This window comes from Fusarium oxysporum, chromosome 15, assembly GCF_000149955.1.
Source record: "Fusarium oxysporum f. sp. lycopersici 4287 chromosome 15, whole genome shotgun sequence".
Classification (NCBI taxonomy): domain Eukaryota; kingdom Fungi; phylum Ascomycota; class Sordariomycetes; order Hypocreales; family Nectriaceae; genus Fusarium; species Fusarium oxysporum.
Genome location: NC_031000.1, coordinates 127091 through 146886, shown reverse-complemented (window position 1 = coordinate 146886; position 19796 = coordinate 127091). Strand labels below are relative to the sequence as shown.

At 48.1% G+C, this 19796-nt stretch overlaps 5 protein-coding genes across 5 annotated transcripts; 2 read left to right on the top strand and 3 right to left on the bottom strand.

The window, feature by feature from the left end:
- Positions 1-2009: 2009 nt before the first annotated feature.
- Positions 2010-3418, top strand: FOXG_16673 (acetyl-CoA C-acetyltransferase; the record flags this gene model as incomplete). Its single annotated transcript, XM_018396697.1, has 4 exons — positions 2010-2074; positions 2153-2202; positions 2270-2342; positions 2407-3418. 4 exons carry the CDS (start codon positions 2010-2012, stop codon positions 3416-3418), a joined length of 1200 nt encoding a protein of 399 aa, XP_018257429.1.
- A 4353-nt stretch (positions 3419-7771) lies between these two features.
- Positions 7772-8014, top strand: FOXG_22549 (uncharacterized protein; the record flags this gene model as incomplete). Its single annotated transcript, XM_018402964.1, has 1 exon — positions 7772-8014. One exon carries the CDS (start codon positions 7772-7774, stop codon positions 8012-8014), a length of 243 nt encoding a protein of 80 aa, XP_018257428.1.
- A 492-nt stretch (positions 8015-8506) lies between these two features.
- Positions 8507-9242, bottom strand: FOXG_22548 (uncharacterized protein; the record flags this gene model as incomplete). The annotated part of the gene is made up of 2 exons (XM_018402963.1): positions 8507-9129; positions 9191-9242. The coding sequence occupies 2 exons, from the start codon at positions 9240-9242 to the stop codon at positions 8507-8509; spliced, it is 675 nt and encodes a 224-aa protein (XP_018257427.1).
- Positions 9243-10313: 1071 nt separating this feature from the next.
- FOXG_22547 (uncharacterized protein) lies at positions 10314-10481 on the bottom strand (the record flags this gene model as incomplete). Its single annotated transcript, XM_018402962.1, has 1 exon — positions 10314-10481. One exon carries the CDS (start codon positions 10479-10481, stop codon positions 10314-10316), a length of 168 nt encoding a protein of 55 aa, XP_018257426.1.
- Positions 10482-16099: 5618 nt separating this feature from the next.
- Positions 16100-17134, bottom strand: FOXG_16672 (uncharacterized protein; the record flags this gene model as incomplete). The annotated part of the gene is made up of 1 exon (XM_018396696.1): positions 16100-17134. One exon carries the CDS (start codon positions 17132-17134, stop codon positions 16100-16102), a length of 1035 nt encoding a protein of 344 aa, XP_018257425.1.
- Positions 17135-19796: the final 2662 nt, after the last annotated feature.

The window sequence follows — 19796 nt, the reverse complement described above, 5'->3', positions numbered from 1 at the left end:
AAGGTTAGGTATGCCAAAGTTCAAAGCTACCTGCTGGGTGGAGATGTCCTGGAAACCTTAATTCGTTTAGCTGAAGAAGCTTGTGGCACCAGGCCGGACATAGGGGTTAGCAGCTTCCCGACCCTGGGTATAGATAGCTTAGGTCCGGTATCTCCTCAATTAGCTACTTCAACTATATAATAAGTTAAATATGGTTAACATAGTTTGGTTATATTTAATATTATAAAAGATTAGTAAACTAAGTTGACTGAAGCGGGTCTAGTAGTATAAGTCAAATAGGGTCGGTTCGACTTAGATTGTCTTAGGTTATTAGTTAAAATCCGTGGGGGTGACTGGAGTCACGTATGTGGTGAGACTGGGTCGTAATACTAGGAGCCTGTCTGCCAGAGAAGAAACATCGAGCCATTATGATCTTGACGAGGAACGGATTAGCGGCACAGGCCATAACCCTCGCCAACAATCGGGTCAAGGGCATATCCGAGAGATATACGATGCTGTGGAGAAGTTTCGAGGAGAGGGGAACGGAGTTAACCTCATCTGGCTACCCTCTAACAGTGAGCTCGAAATCCAGAAGATAGCCAAGACGTCGGCCCGTCATGCAAAGGAGCCGTACGTCACGCCGCGTAAGGGGGCAGTCAAAGCGAAGACTACAATTCTCAGTCAAACAAAAGCAGATCTGTGAAGCGAGAGGAGACTGCCAGAGGGAGTCGGCAAGCATTCTAGAAAGGTTGACTCAGCTCTGCCCGGTACACATACTCGCCTGCTATACGACCAGTTGTGGTGGAAGGAAGCCAGCGTGCTGGCGCAGCTCAGAACTCGAATGGCGCGATTGAATGGTTACCTATATCAGGTCATGGCAGCACCGACGGATGAGTGCCCGTGTGGGCGAGCAAAAGAAACGGTAGAGCATTTCCTCTTCCGTTGCGTGAAGTGGACGATATACCGTAGAGAGACGCTACAATTACGGAAGAAAAACGCGGCAACCTCTCCTTTCACCTAGATGGCAAGGCAGCATCAGATGGACAGAAATGGACACCAGACATGGACGCGGCGGGGGCCATGATCAGGTTCGCGATCGCTACAGGTCGCCTGGCACAGCGATAACAGAAACATTACTAACTTATTGATTCTAAACTCATCTAACAATAGCTACCCCTCGAACAACCAAAAGCAGGCAATGCTTCAGCCGCCGAAGATAGGAAACTGAACACTTGGAGAAACTGGGCTTCAGGGTGGCTTGCTACATACTGATACCTACGAGGATAATGGAAAAGAACGATGACTAGATTGGAAAGAATGAGGCGAGATTCGTAAGGGTTTGGTGAGAGTAAGGTAATAATTAGAGAGATTTTACGTACTTTTAGCTTCAAAGCCCTTTGGGTGTTGGCCTACCGGGCGTAGTAGACTTGCGCGTGTGTGTGTATTAGGAGCTTGAGCGTGGTGAAGTGGGCCACTTGCTTGTCTGGCCGCTCGCTTATGATATACGTCAACTTCCTAGTAAGTGATTATTAATGTTGCTCTGTACGGAGTACTAAAAGACAAATTTCTATTTTAATACACACAAATATTATATAATACCAAGAATTGCCTCTTGGTCATCTTGCCGATATAAACTAATCATGGCTTAGTGTGTATGAAAATAAAACGGACCCCTGTTTTAATGTACAAGAGTCTGGGCTAATACCGATTACTGATCAAGGGCCATCACTAAACCCCCAGTCGCGATTCAAGACCAAAAATAACTAACTACTCCACATGCATTTCTTATCGGCCATCTTATATAATTATACCGGCGGGGAAGTAAGGGTTTAAGCGCGAAGACGAAGGGCACGATGATAAGCAGAACCTTGTCTCTGCCTTGGCTTCAAAATAAAACCTGCTCAACATCTTCAGTTGAATTGCTGCATTTCATCATCTTGCTTGATCCTTCTTCTTCAGTATCTGCATCTCTTTCACTAGTCGCGAGAGAATGAGTTAGGTTTATCCATCTTATAAATAGCCTCGTCAACATGGCCGGTCTTCCTCCTGTTTACATTGTGTCGGTGGCCCGTACGCCAATCGGCTCGTTTCTTGGGTATATTAAACTTGCTTGACCAGGAGGCCACTCCAGTTCTGTCTTCCTCTGCTAAGCTCATGCTGCTAATATTCACAGCTCGCTGTCGAGCTTAACAGCCATTCAACTAGGTTCTACTGCTATCAGGGGTATAGATGGGCCTACCTTGAGATACTGATCTAAGGGAATCTTTTGGCTGACCATTACTGCTCATAGCTGCTGTTGAGCGAGCCGGTATTGAATCTAAGGAGGTTAACGAGATCTATTTTGGCAATGTCCTCAGTGCTGGGTTAGTGCATCCTTGACTGCTTCTCTTTTCTGCTCTCATGAATCCACATGCTAACCTCTAATAGTCTTGGTCAGGGCCCTGCCCGGCAATGCGCTATAGGAGCTGGCCTCCCCCAGACCACTATCGCTACTACCGTGAATAAGGTCTGCGCCTCGTCTTTGAAGGCCATTATTCTTGGTGCTCAGAATATCATGCTAGGCACCTCCGATATTGTTGTTGCTGGCGGTACCGAGTCTATGTCTAATACCCCCCACTACCTAGTCGGTCTCAGAACCGGTGTAAAATACGGCGACCAGACCTTGAATGATGGCGTTCTCAAGGACGGCGTGACAGATCCGTATGATAAGGAGCACATGGGTATTGCTGGCGAGCTTTGCGCTCGAGAGTATGGTCTCTCCCGTAAGGCTCAAGATGAGTATGCAATCAAATCGTACAAGAAGGCCCAGGCTGCCACCGAAGCTGGTCTCTTCACCGAGATTGTTCCTATAGAGATCAGCAGTGGCCGAGGGAAGCCTTCCTACAAGATTGAACGGGACGATGAGATCAAGAACCTTGATATCGACAAGCTTAAGGCAAAGGGCCCCGTTTTTAGACCAGATGGGACCATCACTGCACCTAACTCTGCTCCAATCAACGATGGTGCCGCCGCTGTCGTTCTTGTCTCCGAGGCCAAGCTCAAGGAGCTAAACCTCAAGCCACTCGCCCGGATTCTCGGCTGGGGTGATGCTGAGCGAGAGCCTGAGCGTTTCACTGTTGCCCCCTCACTGGCCATTCCCAAGGCCATTAAGCACGCTGGTCTGACCGCTGAGCAGATCGACTTGTATGAGATAAACGAGGCTTTCTCCGCGGTAGCCCTCGCAAATATCAAAATTCTTGGTCTTAACCCCGAAAAGGTTAACGTGTATGGTGGCTCTGTTGCCATTGGCCACCCGCTTGGCTGTTCTGGTGCCCGCATCGTCACTACCCTTACCTCGGCACTTAAAGAGAAGAAGGCTAGGATTGGCTGTGCTGGTATTTGCAACGGCGGGGGTGGTGCCTCTGCTCTGATCATTGAGAACATGCAGTACATAGACTAGAGCTGGGTAGATAATCTCAGAATAAGTGGTTCAAGGGGTACAACCGTAGGTGTGGCCAGAAGAGTTAATTGAAATTTGGGCTACTGAGGAAGGCTCCTACAAGGGGACCTAGCCAGGGTCTTTGTACCGCAACCTACCCCTCCTCAAGTATTTAGCCGGAACGAGCCCCGTTCCTAAATCGGCCAAGTTTACACGAACGCGTAACAGGGCCCGCTTCCAGTGCAATAGTCCATGCCATCCTGGTGGAAATCAATGGCGAGTTGCAAGTGTAATTTGCCACTCCCGTCATAGTCTTCGTAAATATGCATACATGCGTATTGTAGTGTTGTTATATGAGTACAACTGTTGTATAGTTGTACAACACTACTTTTGTTGAAGTTGTACAACACTACCGGACTTCCCAAACAACTGTTGTACAACAATAAGACGCTCCATATTATTGGTCAAGTTGGTAGTGTTAGCTAATCAGATATTGCTTTTATCGTATACACCAGAAACGTGACGTGCCACGATGGCCTTGTTACGCCGTGAAGCTATCCGCCACCGGCTGAGTAGTAAACGACCTCACTGATGGATTAATCGCCCAGGGGAGGATCCTTTTTAGTCCATCACAAGATTCAAATGACGATGTAATGCAAACACTCTTCGATGCGCCCAGAAATCTTGAAGACATGTCGGCGAGCATTAAGTCTACTCTCGATACTTTACTGATTCTTCGGGAGCAACTGGACAATCCTAACCAACTGTTCAAGCGCGAAATTCATGTCAACCTACCATATGAGGACAAAGGTCTGGTGCATTATACGAGCAAATTCAGAAACAGGCTTCATTACAACGGCCCTCTACAGACTTATAGTCGACGTCGTGATAGGGTAGCTGCGAGAGGCTTTCAACGTTATTGTCACGGCATTTTGCAAGAAATCACAGCTCTTGCTAAGTAATCAGCTCTGTCCGCTCGTCGTGTTTCCAGGTCGCAGGCTGTGTTAGGTTAGCAAGCTGAACATTGTTAGAGAATGACCGTAAGTCAACATTTGATATGTAGCGTTTATTTAATAAATGAATGAATAAATGGATCTGTTCCGCCCGATAGATTACACCTCATAGAACTTACAACATCTTATCTCGTTGTTGAGACATTTGATAGGCGGTTCTATCTTTTTGGGGGCTGATACTCTAAGCAAAACCCACTCAGCCTCGCCGGCTTTCCCATGCTAAGAAGTATAAATATCACAGCACTGTATGCCAAGTTTAGCCAGCTACGTTATTTCTATCCTATCCAGAGTTCCTAGTAGGCCCACCTTCAGAATCTAGGAACTTCCCGCAAATAAATAAAAACTGTCAGCATTTATTTTATTACAATAATCTGACCTATACTAGCTTGGCCCTCTTCATATTACCCAATTAAATACTTTTTGACATATATGATATTTTTTTCTATGAAACAAACCTCCGATCAAGATTGTAGATAAGGTAGATAATGTATGATAAATAAAGTACGCGTTCACACGCGTGTGTAACGCGCTCGCAGACGGTCGATCGAAATGGGACGAGTAAGTCATCATAGTATGGATAACGTGGGAACAAGCCGGACATAGCCAAGCACTTGAGAATTGGACGGGGGTATACGACAATTAGGGGGACACATCAATTAAGAATAGAAGAGTAGGGTCAGATACCTTCTATGAAGTCACATTTAGCAAAGAACAAAGAGAGAGCTTGATCGCTGCTCCCTTCCTCCTAATCGACACAACGGAAATTACTACACGCTCTGAAGTCTAGGAATGCGGTCGCCTACATGGTTGGCACGGGCCTTCGTGGAAGAAACGCGGCGCATTTCGCGGTCTCGGTTTACAGGCCTAGATGGAAATGCGGCGCATTTCCAGAGGGGAAATTCGGGGTAAGAAAATGGAGATTCTGATTGGTGCAGAAGTGGAAATGCGGCGCATTTCTGTTCTACATGCTTGATTAGGGTCAGGAGATGGAATCTGCTTAGCACAGCCTTTAACACAACACAGCCGCAAGGGGTAAAGTACTATCCTTAAATTAATCAACGACCCAACCGCTGGAGCGGGGGTCATTCTGATGGCAAAATCTGCCAGCTCGAGCTGTTGTGGGTGCGATTGATTTGGCTGCGTCAATTAGGCAATTCTTACGTTCAATTGGCAGGTGGCCACTTACGCTAAATGTGGATGCTAGTTCAAGGACTGCCAAATTATTTTGCCTTATGGAGCCGGCTGCTGTGTAATGTTGTGTCTGCACCGTGGTAGGAAGCTTGTTTTGAATAACCAAGCCAAGATGCTGAACCAATCTCAAACGTCCAGCTATTTGCTGTGGTAGGCGCTGCTTTCAGAAAGTCCGCCATTGGCATATCATCCCGTTGCAAAGCCGTATGCGTGACAACTTGTTGACCAAATCGTGCATGAAGAAAATCCTCCGCATCCTGGCTCATGTTTGATTAGCAACAGGTAGGAGGTTTGAGTGGGCCACATGCTAAATCCATGCAAACTTCACAGCCGACGCCGTTGAACGCCTATTACGCGAAGGCCAATATCTTCATCTAGGTCTATAACGTCGCGATTCGGTTGCTCTCGGGTTGATGGAGGCATTTCTACGATTCTTAGCGGAATAGTATGAGAGGTTGGGCTTTATTCTACTATGTCTGTGTGTGTTCACGCTGAAATAACCATGGTGCGTGTATATAAAATGAAGCACGGACCGCGACGGTCTTGCCGCAAAATGACCTTCCCGCAGGTGAATTAACCTTTATCGGTAGGAAAGCCCCAAGCGCCATTAGGATGCGGCTAAGGGGCCCCGGAGTTACATTTTTAAAGAGTTCGCGTTAGTCACAAACCTCATGCCCACGACATCGCGCAGCTCTTCTGGACTCCGATAAAGCCATCATGGAAGTTCTCAAAATAAAGGCGCTTCTCGGGCAGGAACTGTCAGGATTAGAGGTCGTTATAAGTGATGCGTAATTTGATATGTGAGTAGCTTAAGCATAATTGCAACTACGTCTCTAGATAGCACGCTATTTTATATCGTAAGCTGGTAAATAATAGCTGCTCGTAACAATGTAGCAGTATGATGTACGCTCGCTGATGTCAGAAAACAGATATAGTTAGCACTAATGATTACGCCACGTTTCAGGATATCATCGAGGCGCTCGCTCTTCCTTAATGCTTACATGAATGACTTACTGTGACCAGCCGTCGCGCCACCTACGCGGTGCTGCTCATAAATACAACCCAATCCAACAAATTATCAAGTAAGTCAAAACAAATGTACGAATGAATCGTTTCGTATCGAGAATATCAAATCCTGTATTTGAAAAATAATTTGATACATTTGTGATGAAGCAATACTGCGTGGAGTCGAAGGTATCACTAAAAAGTCTAAGTTACTTGGGCCTGAGAGGAGCACAACTCCTTACATAGGATCCACATCCTAGCCACGGGAGATCGGACCATCTTAGTCATGCGGTATCAACAATTTCACACGCACCATAGGTGAGCGGCTCTCCGGCAGGTGGTCGTGCCTACCCGGAATCTGTCGTGATTTTCACGAGGTTGATTAGGTTATTATAACCTCTACTTATAATCTCATTTTCTTGGCATGCAAGTTTTGACAAGTAGCCTTATCGACAGCTTGTTCTTTAATAAGTGCGTAACAAACGTCCCAACTTCGGTTTGCGCAACCCGAAAGCGGCGGCGATGGCATCCTCCACGACAAATCCGCCCGCTGCCTCGGTCCCGGATGGATGGCTCATACGCCGTCATCGTCACTCAATGCTACCACCAGTGCCGCAGCTACGGAAGTAGCTCACCCTGCTTGCCCCTTATCTCCTCAAGCATAGTACCCGATCTCCATTGTCAAGTCAGCCAATAGGCTCGCACACGAACGCGTCGAGGAGTATAATGCTAAGTTGATAGTATTCCATGCCCCCTGAGTCAAGCTCGAAGAAGCTGCTAGAGAATTTATTACTGGGCTGGAATGACAGTTCATCCAATAGTTTCCTAATGTCTTCCTAAACTCCCGGAGCCACGAGCTCTCCAGTGCCAGATCTACCTCCAAACCTACCCACAACAGCGTCGCTGCCTCGCCTCCTGCTGCTTATGGCCACTTAAGCCATCAGCGTCAACATTAAGAACGATGACGACAACAACGTATTGACCCCCCTCATCTCTAGGGGCAACCGGTTACTAGCGCCCCCACTCTGCGAGGACCTTCGGTCTTCATCCGCCTGGAAGCCAGAGCTCAGGCCAGAACCTAATGGCTACGCAATCCGGACCCTCATCTGTGGAAGCTCAGCGCTGTCTCGGACTGGATCCGGTAGGTATTTCAACTCAACTCTGAATGGCCATCCAGACCACCGACCCTGAGATCCGTGACTTCTCCGTAGAGAAGCAGGCGGAGTGGGAAGCAGACTCTAGGGCCACCAGGGTGGAGACCAACAAGAAGTGGTTTACCTTTGCGGTCGCAGACTTTCCACGTGGACTAACCGACTTCCATGGCAATGAGTTGGACAGCGGAAGTGTTGCGAACGATGAAATAGAAATGCAGACGGGGCTCAAGCATGTTGGCGTGCGCCCTTCGTAGCATACCTCGGATAACCCCTTGATAAGACCCTGCTTGTCTCTTTCCTGAAGCCGACTAAGAAATACTGGTCTCTATTTGGCAGCCGCACGGCTACCCTTCTTGACAAAAGACGATCGTCATAGGCAGTGTAAAACACACTGGGACTATCCCTCCTTCCCCACCTTCCACAAGAGCCCTCCCTGCCGACGTTGGGGCAAGACTGGCTACGCTCCAGATGATTGTATTGTCCCGGAACAATGTGTCAACTGCATCGGTCCTCACCACGCCAACTTTCACAAGTGCCCAGCTCGCCCAAGGAAAGTCCACGGCGACTTTCGCCGACTGACCAAAGAACAAAGAGAGCATGCCCGAACAGTAAGCGTTGAAACATGCTGTCAGCACAATCTAGAAACGCAACCAGAACTGCAACCACGCGCAGTGAACTGCAGAGAGACAACACTGCGAACGGAACCGAGCATCGATTTGTATGGACGACGGTAGTTAAATCGCCTGTTAATAATACCGAGATAGATTCGAATGGGTCGATCCTTGAAGGTCGCAAGGGAAGAAAAAGTGTTGGTCATTGTTCTCATGGCCTCGGTTGCCCTCCGTGTGACGCATGGGGGCCAGCGGGACGGAAGAAACAGCACGCTTTGATGACATCAGAGCCGCTCGGTTGGTAACGCCGGGGATGTAGGCGATCTGTATAATATTGGAGGCTCGAGTAAGGATGGTGGGAGCCATAGAGTGAACGGTATGTGTCGATAAGAGAGAAGTTCTCCTCGAAGCGGCATCCTTTTCGGAACCTTGCATAGGGTCCATGTCGAAGACATGGATAGATGTGGGACTCTGTGACCTCTTAGGCTTGATATAGAACCTCCAAACTAAATATGTAGCGGCGAAAATTATTATAATGCTAGCGATGATACCGCCAATGATGCCGCCAATGGTTAGGCCGCAGCCGCCTTTCTTTGATTCGGCCTCTGCATTCCTCCTGGAGGCAGATGTAGCATATTGGGCACAGTAGACGGGAACGGTATATCGGCAGCTCTCGCTGTCTGAGCATTCGGGACATTGAAGCCCAGTGCTATTGTCACAACTGATCGCGTCGTTACCTTGAGGGGCTAACTCAAGTACTGTGGACAGTTGTTAGCGGCAGTCGATAGGCATAAGTACAAGGGGCTAATAGTCACTTACCACGACTTAACTCATCCCAGACTCTAGTACTGATACATCGAGACACACCCATGTTGATGTCCCAACTGTGAGAGGTCGGCAAGAAATTGAGAGAATATCGGCGCTCGAAAGTTGGCAAGTATCGATTGTTTGGGCTGATAATTCAAGCTTAAGTTGGGTAGGTTATCAGCACTGGCTTCGCAATGGCTAGATTTCGATATCGAATTGTCATAGAATCTGACACTGGAGAAAGAAAAATGAAAGATCGAATGGCTCATTCGAGAAATCTGGGGTGAGGAACATTTATGGATAGAGCTGACTTGGGCTAGATTTTGGGCAGATTCTAAATGCACCTGCCTCACTGGAAATTAATTGGTCCTGGGTTCGGGAGGAGTTAATAACCTTTCTCCAAAAATGAGCTGTAAGTGGCTTTTCGCGAGTTCCTAAGCAACTCCCCCAGATTGAACATTTCAAATTACCTACTGGGCTGAGCACAGACAGAACGTATGATGACGAAGTTATTTGCCAACGTATCCGTGCACAGGTCCGTGTCCTAACCCCCCAGCCGCATTGTCTAAGAGCCACAATTTTGTTGGCAGCAATCGCTGCCACCAATGTCGTCTATGCATGCTTGGGCCAAGCCCTCGTTATTCGTAGTGTATTAGCGACGGGGAGCGAACCCGCGACTTCCTTTGATCAAGTAGTAGGTTTGTCGTCGTTCAATGTATGGAGCTAACCCATCTGAATTCTTCGTCGTCCAGAGTCCCCTTATTCTTGCACCTTTGTTGCACATCAAGACTGCATGCTCTTGAGTGTCGCCGACTGTAACCCTTGAAACCAAGCGCTGCAGTGCCCTGTCTGCAAGTCCCACACCCAGCTCGAGGGACCACGTTCTGGCCCTTACCAACGTCATCCCTACAAGCTCACCCGTGTGGGCCCTTGCATAACGCTCACTTCCTTTACTAAGGCCATGCAATTTAGCCTGTAAATGATCACGCCATTGCCATGTGGGCCTTGCGGGCCGGGAGTCGCGTGCGCGCATAGTCTGAGCGCCCCCGTGTTTTGGGGTTGACCGACCGGAAATGGTACATCAACTGAGTACTGGGATGACAACCCTCCACTAATTGGAGGTCAAACAACTTGTTTATTGGACGCATTTATTGAAATTGAATGGCCTTTCTAGGTCAGACGAGGATACGGTGTCATCGGAGGCAGGTCCTTTAAGTTGTCGAAGGCTGCCTTGAAGTTCGAGGTTCTCGCGCTGGAGCTCATTGTTCTCTCGTTCCAGCGCTTGTATACCCTTGCGAGCCATTTCAAGAACTTCGCCCTTGCTCACTGGGTGGTCCAGATCGTCAATACCATATCATTCGTTATCGCCTCCATTGCTGTTGTCACCTTGCCAATCTTCGTCGGCAAAGCATTAAGAAGGGATTCGAATTGAGCATTGAGGCGGTTGCGGTACTGCTTTTCGACGCGGTTATGGGATGCTCGAACCAGGTGTTCTTCTGGAGCATCATTGAGTTTATTGTGCTTGTTTTTTTCTTTTTCTTTTTTGATATTCGAGAGGCAATGCGAAGTTTTCTCCGACGATTCGATGTTGTCGAAGCCGTGGGTGCCATGGATGTAGACTTTGAACTAATACTCGTGTGGCTGTTCTGTGAAGCAGGGCTGTGACTAGCTACGGCAGATGGCGACGGAGCACTGGTATAAGTGCTACTACTGCCACCTTCAGAAGTGTCAGATGTATTGTGAGTCTCTTTTTTTTTTTCTTCGCGTTCCAGAAGTTCTTTTTGACTGTGAAGCGGGTGTTGGGCTGTTATCTTGGGCCGCCTTGTCTAGCTCAGCCCTAGGATTATTCGTGACCTGCCTAGTGGATGTCGATACTTTCGGAGTGCTAGTTCCGTGGTTCAAAGTACCATCCCAGTGGTCGGGAAAGTTACTATCATAATGACCACGATATTGTATGCTGGACGGTATGACAAGCTCGCTGCTGTAGGCCTCCTTCTCTACATTTGCCTGGCCTTTCTTGTAAGACAATGGTTCACTACTAACGTACACAAAGTTCTAGGCTCTCTGTAATCATTCAACCTTCTACTTTGCGGTTGTGTACATAGAGTCTCCCCTCGGTGCTAGCAGCACAAGATGATATGCACTACCGTTTGCCAACTTGCCTAGTGAAACAGGTAGCTAGGCCATGAACCAGATATATGTGGCATGTCACCTACCACATGCTTCCAACCACTATCCTGCTGCCATTGAATATTGGCATCAGTCAAAGAGCGCAGGTTCTTTTACCTCTCGCAACCTTTTCAGTTAGCAGTCTCGATCAGTTTTTGAAGGCTTCATAGTCAAAAGTTCAGTCAATTTGGATAATAATTGACGGCATGTAGTGTAGGAATGTCTCAGGCTGCATTGCAATTACACGTCGCGACGTTTGTGCACAAAACGTTCTGTCAGTACCTAAGTTAATCCGAGAACACCTTTTACCCCAATAGAAAATTTGGGCATCATGAGGCCGACCAGACGAACAAGAAAGAAAAAGAAAAAAAAAAAAAAGAAAAGAAAAGAAAAGAAAAGATAACCACCCAGCATTTCCAGCCAGGATGACTTGTACTTAGACTTCTCCAACGTATCATATCATCTGCAAGGAAACGTGCAAGATGTTTCGCTTAAAAGCCACAAAGAAGGTTACTATTAAATTTCCAGCTAAATATGAGCTATTACTGGTATGATGGCTGTAATTTTAAGATACCTGTTCCGCTGTGAGCTTGCCCTAAGGGCCTGACTGCACTTCCGAACACGTGCGAAGAGGGGCGAGCGGCTAAATGCGTTAATAAAGCCGCACCATGAATGGTCCTTAATACATTAAGGGCGAGTCGCGTGGCTTGTGTGGCTCGTTCGAACCCCGATCGATCGAAAATCGGTCGATCCCTGAGGGCTGTTCGATTCGTATCGATCGGGCGGATCAGGAGTAAGACTGCTATCAAACCGAACATCAGGACAGCCGATTCGATATTTGTAAACTTGCCACAATTAGAGTTGAGGAGATATGGAAGCTTCATGGTGCCATCTAATTATCTATGGGAATGTGAATATCGCAGTTGTACACTTCGGGGGAAAATTGCGTTGGAAAGTTTGTCATCTCCTGTAACCCTTTTGCGGCAGACGTCATCACCGCTTGGCATAGAGCATCGCCAAATGCTGCTCTTTTAGTCCTCCTATTGATATCCTTCGAGAATCGAAAATGCACTCCCGAACCCGCAGAAACGGCGATATGCATGCCAAATCTAATCTGGCCAACGTCTCCTCCAGCAAGCCGCCATAGCAGTGTACAAAAATGAGACAGATGAAAGTCAGCTCATGCGATCATGCCGGCCTGATTCAGTGATAACCAATCAGATTACTCCCATGACAGGCTCCCGATAAATGGCACAGACCCAGTTAAAAATAAGAGGAACGTACCCCAATCTTTGTACATCGGGATTTTCCGTTAGCCCGGATGTTGTGGATGAGCGATTGTTCTTGGCGGCTCGACTAGGCCCATGCCCTCTGCACACGGAGAAAGGACGTCCTGACACGTAATTCAATTTTTAATTATTTTCCCTTTAGAGACGTGTTGATGCTGCTCAATAAGCATGCATTCATCCCCAGGCCGAAACCTAAGCCTTGGCTGACTAGCATTATGGGAGGACTTAACAGGTTGTCAATGACACGCTGCCGTCCCTTAGCTTAGCTTTTATATCACATCCACTTGACTGCCCTCGAAGCGGCAAAAAACAGCTGTTGATAGTGGCTGTTTCAAGCCGAAGGTCCACATTTTTAGACCAGGTTGGTGTTACCCTACCGGGTAAGTCGGCTAGTAAGATTTCTAGGGAAGTAACCCCGTCCATGTGTATGCAGAGCGAGTCTTTGTCCGTGCTCGTAAAAGTGCATATTAAGGCGGTGGAACTAATAATTACGGCAAAATGCAAGCAAACTCAGCAAAAGGCTGAAATTTCCCTTAGTACAGTAGTCTATCCCAGAACAACGTCGAATACGATTCTTCGCCTTGACCATAGCCATGGTTTCCTGTCGCACTGATTGTGCTTAAAGGGTTAAAGTGAATGTGGTGAGCTGTAACAAAAATGTTTGGATTAATTGTTCTAAGTTGTCTCTTGTGCGGGGTATTCCATCCTGCAGAGTTACTTAAAGCATATAGCTAGATTACTAATGCAGTTGTTTCCTGAGCCCATGAAGCTTATGCCTACCCTGCGATATCTTCCTTTCTAAGGATATCAGATGCACAGATGCTTGTGTCTGAATTGATTGATCTGTTAGGATACCGTATTTGATCTGAATTGATTGAATTGATTGATATATCTGATTGTTAATCTGATCTGACGGAAGCCCTGTCTAGCTTAAATCGGAAATGAAATGGCTTGGTCATGTCCTTGTCAAGGTCTTTGCGGTTAACTTCAAATAGAGGATTCCAAGAAATAGTATCGGGTGTGATGACGGCTTTGGCGTAGTTGACTATCCGATCGAATGCGATATGTATGAACCGAAGTTGAGCATCGTCCGACTCGTCCGGGTTGTTCGGATCCACCTCGTATTTCAGAGCGATCAAGTCCCTCAAGAAGGCCCTTTCCCACCAAAGGCCTTTAAGCGAGGAGCAGAATCAAGTCGACGAAGCCATGGGTCTGGCGCAGTAAAGTCGTTCCCGCGTCAATACGCCCTGCTCCTGGACTCCGAATATCTATCATGGAGTTGGCACGCGGAGAGCCCTGAAGGCGACATTATTGTGAGATGTATCTCCTGGTGTTAGCCCTTGAGGCGGGGTGTGAACGAAGTGGAGGTATTTCGGCTTTTAATGCAATCTCCTCCGCATCTTCGACTGGTCCAATGACATATTGTAAACCCTGAATTCCTTCTCTACTTTGGTCGATGACTTGGCTTCTTGGGCTGACGATGTCGAGGAGGACGATGCGCTCCGCATGGAAGGCCAGCTTGAACAGTACGTCGGTGCCGGCACCTTCTCGCATTCTGAAAGCCGACAGAAATTAGAGCAGTAAGTTGCTCCCTCTGTCTGGATGCCACAACCGAGGCATGGGTCATACAACCATTTTTGACCTGACGGCATATTGGAGAGTGCCGGAATGTTTGGCGTTGTTGGGGAGTTAGGAGGCGAAGGCAGGGCTGGCACATTTTTGTAATGCGAGCTCAAAGCGTTGTGGAGCAGATGTTGCTCTATCTAGCCACTCATGCAAGACTTAATGTGCAACAATCGCCTCTTCAGTCAACTCCCCACCCTCTCTCCAACTTATCTCCTAAGAGCCCAACAGGCTGCAATCCGTACCCCGCCCCACCTTATCCCTGTCATTACAACAGTACGAGCGAGGTACTAATAGCTTCAATTTCCTATATTTTATAGTCAAACTACTATACAAATTATTGCCATCTACTCAATAAATACATCTTCAGATCCCGATTAAAGACAGGAAGTTAATTCCTATGATAATAAGCAGCCACCGCGGCGGGCAATCTTGGTACGGTTGGGCGATTGGTGATGTACCGATTTGTAATGATGAGATCTGCTGGTACTTATACCACCGCATAATTTAGGGGGCGGTAGAAGTACCTCTTATCATGTACATTTTAATTGGCCACGACCCCTCGTCGTGACCTAATTGCAGCCAGTTGGGCTCTTAGGAGATAGACTACATTCTACATATTGAACTGCTATTATTGAATCCTTCCTATTTACGTCCCAATGTTCATCTTCATATTTTCACCAATTTGTTTCCACTGGTTGACCAGCTTCGAGATACAGAATCTCTTCTAAGCGCAGTAGCTGACCCGTTAATAACAGCAGAGCGCTACGCAGATCATTCCTTGCAAATGCAAACCGCCAGGTTGACGCAATAATGCCCTTTACTATCGCTTAACGGTGGCCAAATGCCGGCAAGTGGCTGACCAGGCACCTACCAGACAAGCAGGTAAGATCTGCTGGCATAGCATAGTGTCCTTTAGGATCATGGAACTTAGTGACCTGCGCTGGTACCAGGCTAGCGAAGTATGTGCCGGTAACACCTTGTTCCGTCAGTATGTCGACACACTCCAAAGCGCGAATGAGTCCAGCATGGGGTTACTGGTCACAGGCGAGGGGGAGGGTTACCTCAACATCCTGCATGGCTTAGTACCGAGCCTAAACGAGATCCAATGAATAGAATGAAAAGTATTTCGCCCCTGGCGGTCTCGACCCAAAGTACAGTGTGGTAATTATTCTATTTACAGTCTGGATGATTTGGTGCTGGTGCTCAGAGCCCCACAGCTTCTGACACTGAATAGTCCAGCCAGTTTTAACCCTTCCGTGACGCGCCACGTTCTCCAAGTGTTTGACTCCCTATCTTGCATAGCTAAGCCTCTTCGGCTGATTCTCGCTTGCATGCTCTCAAGTGATTCATGCAGAGGAGCCTGAAGGTCCCCACAATACAAGATATCTGTCTGCAGTGACTGCCTTGAGTATCTTCCCCGCCGTCGACAGCGGTAAGATCAGTCCTGATGTCTTGATCGTGCAACCACCCTTTCAGATATTTCTAAAAGGATTCTCTCTGCACCATTCCACTAATCGGGCAACCCCCTGTGTACTAGTGAGGTCCGAAGAAAGGTGGACCCGATCTTTGGCCACTGGCCAGAGCTGTTTCCGGGCTATCGTCGGTAATCTATCCTCTCCAGGATCTTTCTACGGTTTCACTGCCATCGAGTTCACTTCTACATTGCCGTTTGCAACTCCCTGACGTGCGGTTACTGGAAAGCATCGCCCTAGCTCCATATTCATAGAGGTACGAGACGTTACAAACCAACACCGTCTTAACCAAAATCATAAATAGCACTTCACGTGGTTTCTTATCTCGTGTTTCTAATATTAAGAGACAGAGGTAGCGACTAGCGTCAAAAATGCAAATATGTGTCCCAAGCAACCTCATCCGCTTGGTGTTCTCGCGGTCCCTCGTAGACGGATAACTCTGGTCCATATTCAGTGGAGGACAACGGTGGAACTGGCTGGGTAAATGCCATCGAATCAGGTGGCATAGTAGCCGTTTGAAATGGTCCTAAACTCATCATATCGAACCTAACGTCTGCAACCTCCGAGGCGCTAGATCCCTGCCGAGAAGAGATTCTCGGGTTTGGCGGGAAACCGCCTCCATTTAGACTCTGCATATTCAAGTTTTCGGCGGTGCTAGCATCATTTGGGCTTCCATCGCAGGGGCTTAGCGAATTGTCATAGGTATCAAAGGCAGTAGAGCAAGCGACTAGCCTATTCACACACTTCTGCGCCTCATTGGCGATGTAGTTCTGGATGAGAACGCAATTGCATTCTGTATGCTGCAGTAATTGGGTCTTTAGGTAGTAAATTTCGACCGTTAGAGAGTCGAAACACGTCATGAGATAGCGGCTTTGGTCCTCCATAACTTCTTCTCGAGAAGCGAGTGCTAAGGCTTCACCACGCTTGCGGAGACGACACTTGTTCGCCGCAATGCGATTACGTTTGAGCACTCGGCGCTGGCGGGGATCCTTGGGATCATCATCATCAAGCTTCTCCTGTTGACCCACTACCTTCTGCTCTTCTGGCTGCTTCTTGGGTTTTCGGCCCCTTTTTCTTGGCTTGGGTGACCCTGCAGCCTGCCCAGAGGCACTGGACTTGAAAAACGCCTCATTCGCTTGTGATTGTCTTCGGGTGTGGTCCCGCCGGTTCAACTTCTTATCTCCCATAACGGATGGCAGTATATTTTGTAGTGTTTCGCCTCCGAGATTCTTAAATTGCGCAGGCTGAGTCGGTAATGCGATGTAGGTGGACCCGACACCCACTTCCATCGGGGTTGGGGAGGCATCAATTGCTTCCTTAAAGAATGAGCTGGCGTCTATTTGACCTGGCGCCGGCTGATATGCCATATGGTTTCGAGACATTAGGGAAGCGGTGCTCATGATGCAGGATGGTGAGATCATTAATATGGTGTGGTGGCGATAACTTCTGAGTGAGAATCGAAGGCAAGATCACCCAGAGGTGAAGAACAGGACTATACGAAGATCATACAAAATGATCTAGGCCCGTGGACTGTAAATGCTAGCCCCGTTAATAAGCTACGATGAGAGACCTTTAAAGGCCTAGGTTGACGCTCTGGATATGGCAGAAGAGGGAATTCAAGGAGAATTGCCCAAGTAGGTGGGCCAAACGACATGAGTAGGGCACGGGCGGATCGAGGAGGATGCGAGGATTAAATATGGCAGCCTTCACAAGCAACTAACAGACCGGACTGCGGTGCCGGACACAGTGCGCAAAAGCTTATCTGAAACTAGTCAGTAACACAGCATCAGCAGAGACTAAGCTTAATCCTAGGACAACCAGGCCATGAGCAGAAAACAGACTTTGCCCATGGGAGCCGGATGTTCAAACGCCCAGCTTCGAAACCCGAGGAGATCAAAAATCGCTTTCTTTGAGGAGATGACATATGAGGTTCTGATTGGCCAATCTGCCAAGGTTTTCGGTGTCTAGCAATTAGTCATCGTCCATATCGTTGAGTTCTCAAGGGACAGGCAATTTCACTAGGGCAATAAAACACACAGAGCCATGCATGTAAAAATGATCGACTTGCTTTGAAGCTGTTGGAGTTCTGATATGCAGTGGCTTGAATGGGCACCAACGAGGTTGCGAAGGCGGGGGATGGGTGGACGGTTTATGGTATGTGCAGGCATGTGATTGTGCTTGGACTTTTAGGGACGAGGGCTCTGCATAGAGGATAACTAGATACACAGCTCACCGGAAGGCGCCGAGTAGTGGGGCCAGATGAGGATACATCTGAGTTTCGGCCATCTGCGTCACATTTCTACTCCATCCCCTGACACCACATAAACTCTGTGTTGGAGCCATAGAGAGCGTCGGATGTCTGCTGTGTGGTAGTTGATGATTGGTAGGTGCTCTTACCGGTAGCTCTCGAGGCTCCGCAGACACTGTGGATCGTCAGTATGTCAGCGCCAATGGGAGTCGATATGGTGCATAAGATCGCGCCGTAGATAACTCAAAAGTCTGCCCAAGCTAGTTGTGCGTTTCTTGATGACATCAGTTTTGACTGGTGGTCACTGCATATGCAACCCTTCGTCACCGACGTCAGAAGTGCGTTTTCCACATTTAGAATCCTCGCGCGGACGAACCGTCATATTGCAATTAACTAACAAACAGTGAGAATGAGATTTTTGGAAACAGCAGCCACAAAAGAACTCAATGGACTTCAACCGGTCCTTGCATCTACCTCCGCGTTGTTTTGACTCGAGGGAGCACGCCACGAATAGCACGCGTCCACCAACGACAGCGACAACATCTAAGCAACAGTACAACCCACGGAAGTGTGACGGCGGAGCCCAAATCTTTGAGTGTCGCCAAAATTTTCCACTTTTACTGGCGTAGTGAATTCTTTTTGCGTCACCGTCATTTTCCGTTCCCGCCCCAAATCCAGCGCCTGCACACTGTACACTGCGCGCTGTGCTGCACATTGCTCTCACTAAGTGAAGAGAAGGCATTTTGAGTTAAGCTACAAATGTCAATTAGGCAAGTGATGCATCACTGAGGTGTTATACCGAGTACAGGCTTAGATGCCATGGCGCGGTGGCTCGAAACTCTCCGATCAATCTGCAACGGTACCGCAGGATGAGTTTCCTAGCAGTATCCCTGATATCCGGGAGTGGTTGGCATGTGAATATGACTGATTGCCAAGATGAAGAGGGGCTGTTCACTGTAAACTGACACCTCGCAGAGAGTGCGATTCATGATGTCACTCTATCGCTTTCATGGCGTAGCTACTCCTCTCTCCTCTTCAATCTCGATTGCTATGGGCCATTATTGGCACGGCGCCACGCCTAAGTCATTGGGATCTCAACCTTCCTTTTCTCGCCAACGGTCGCACACACCGGAGCTACCCTTGAGATCAGGGGCGAATTCTAACAACCCAAAAAACCGGAGCTTTCATTACACTTCAAAACGAGCAGCCTAGATATACCCCTGTATGACGTGCGGTGTGTAGGAGGCAGCTCTATGAACCATCTATCCAGATGGTCGCTCTACCCTCCTCCGAAGGGAGCAGCTACTTTGTTTTCTCGGAAATGGAAGAATGCCATTCTCCCTCGCAACTGGCGGGCAGGACAACGACGTCTCAGTCTGGAGCAGACCCAGCGAGCGACACATGCTATCAGTCTCTTGAACATCCAGACACCGCAGCCTCTTCAGCTTCCTCGCCTCCTCCTATCTACGGCGAATCAATGGATATATCCTGTTCCTCGACACCATTTGGGGATATTTCCACCCCGTCCGATTATAATGAAGGAACTCACTAGGTCAAGCCGTCGGCAGAGCACGCTTGGTTACCCCAATTTCAGAAAGACGGTTTCTTTGTAGCACCGGACGATGGCCTGGAACGCCGGTCGGATCTCCAGGCGGGCGACCCGTACTACGCCTCGTCTGTTGACAATAATAATCCGGCTGATACGTCAACACGGGGTTCTCCAGAATTAGGAAAGTTCTACGAGCGCGCTGAAGTTGGCACTACTATTAACGCCCAACTGTGGAGGAATGTCAACTACCTTTCTCATGACTGGA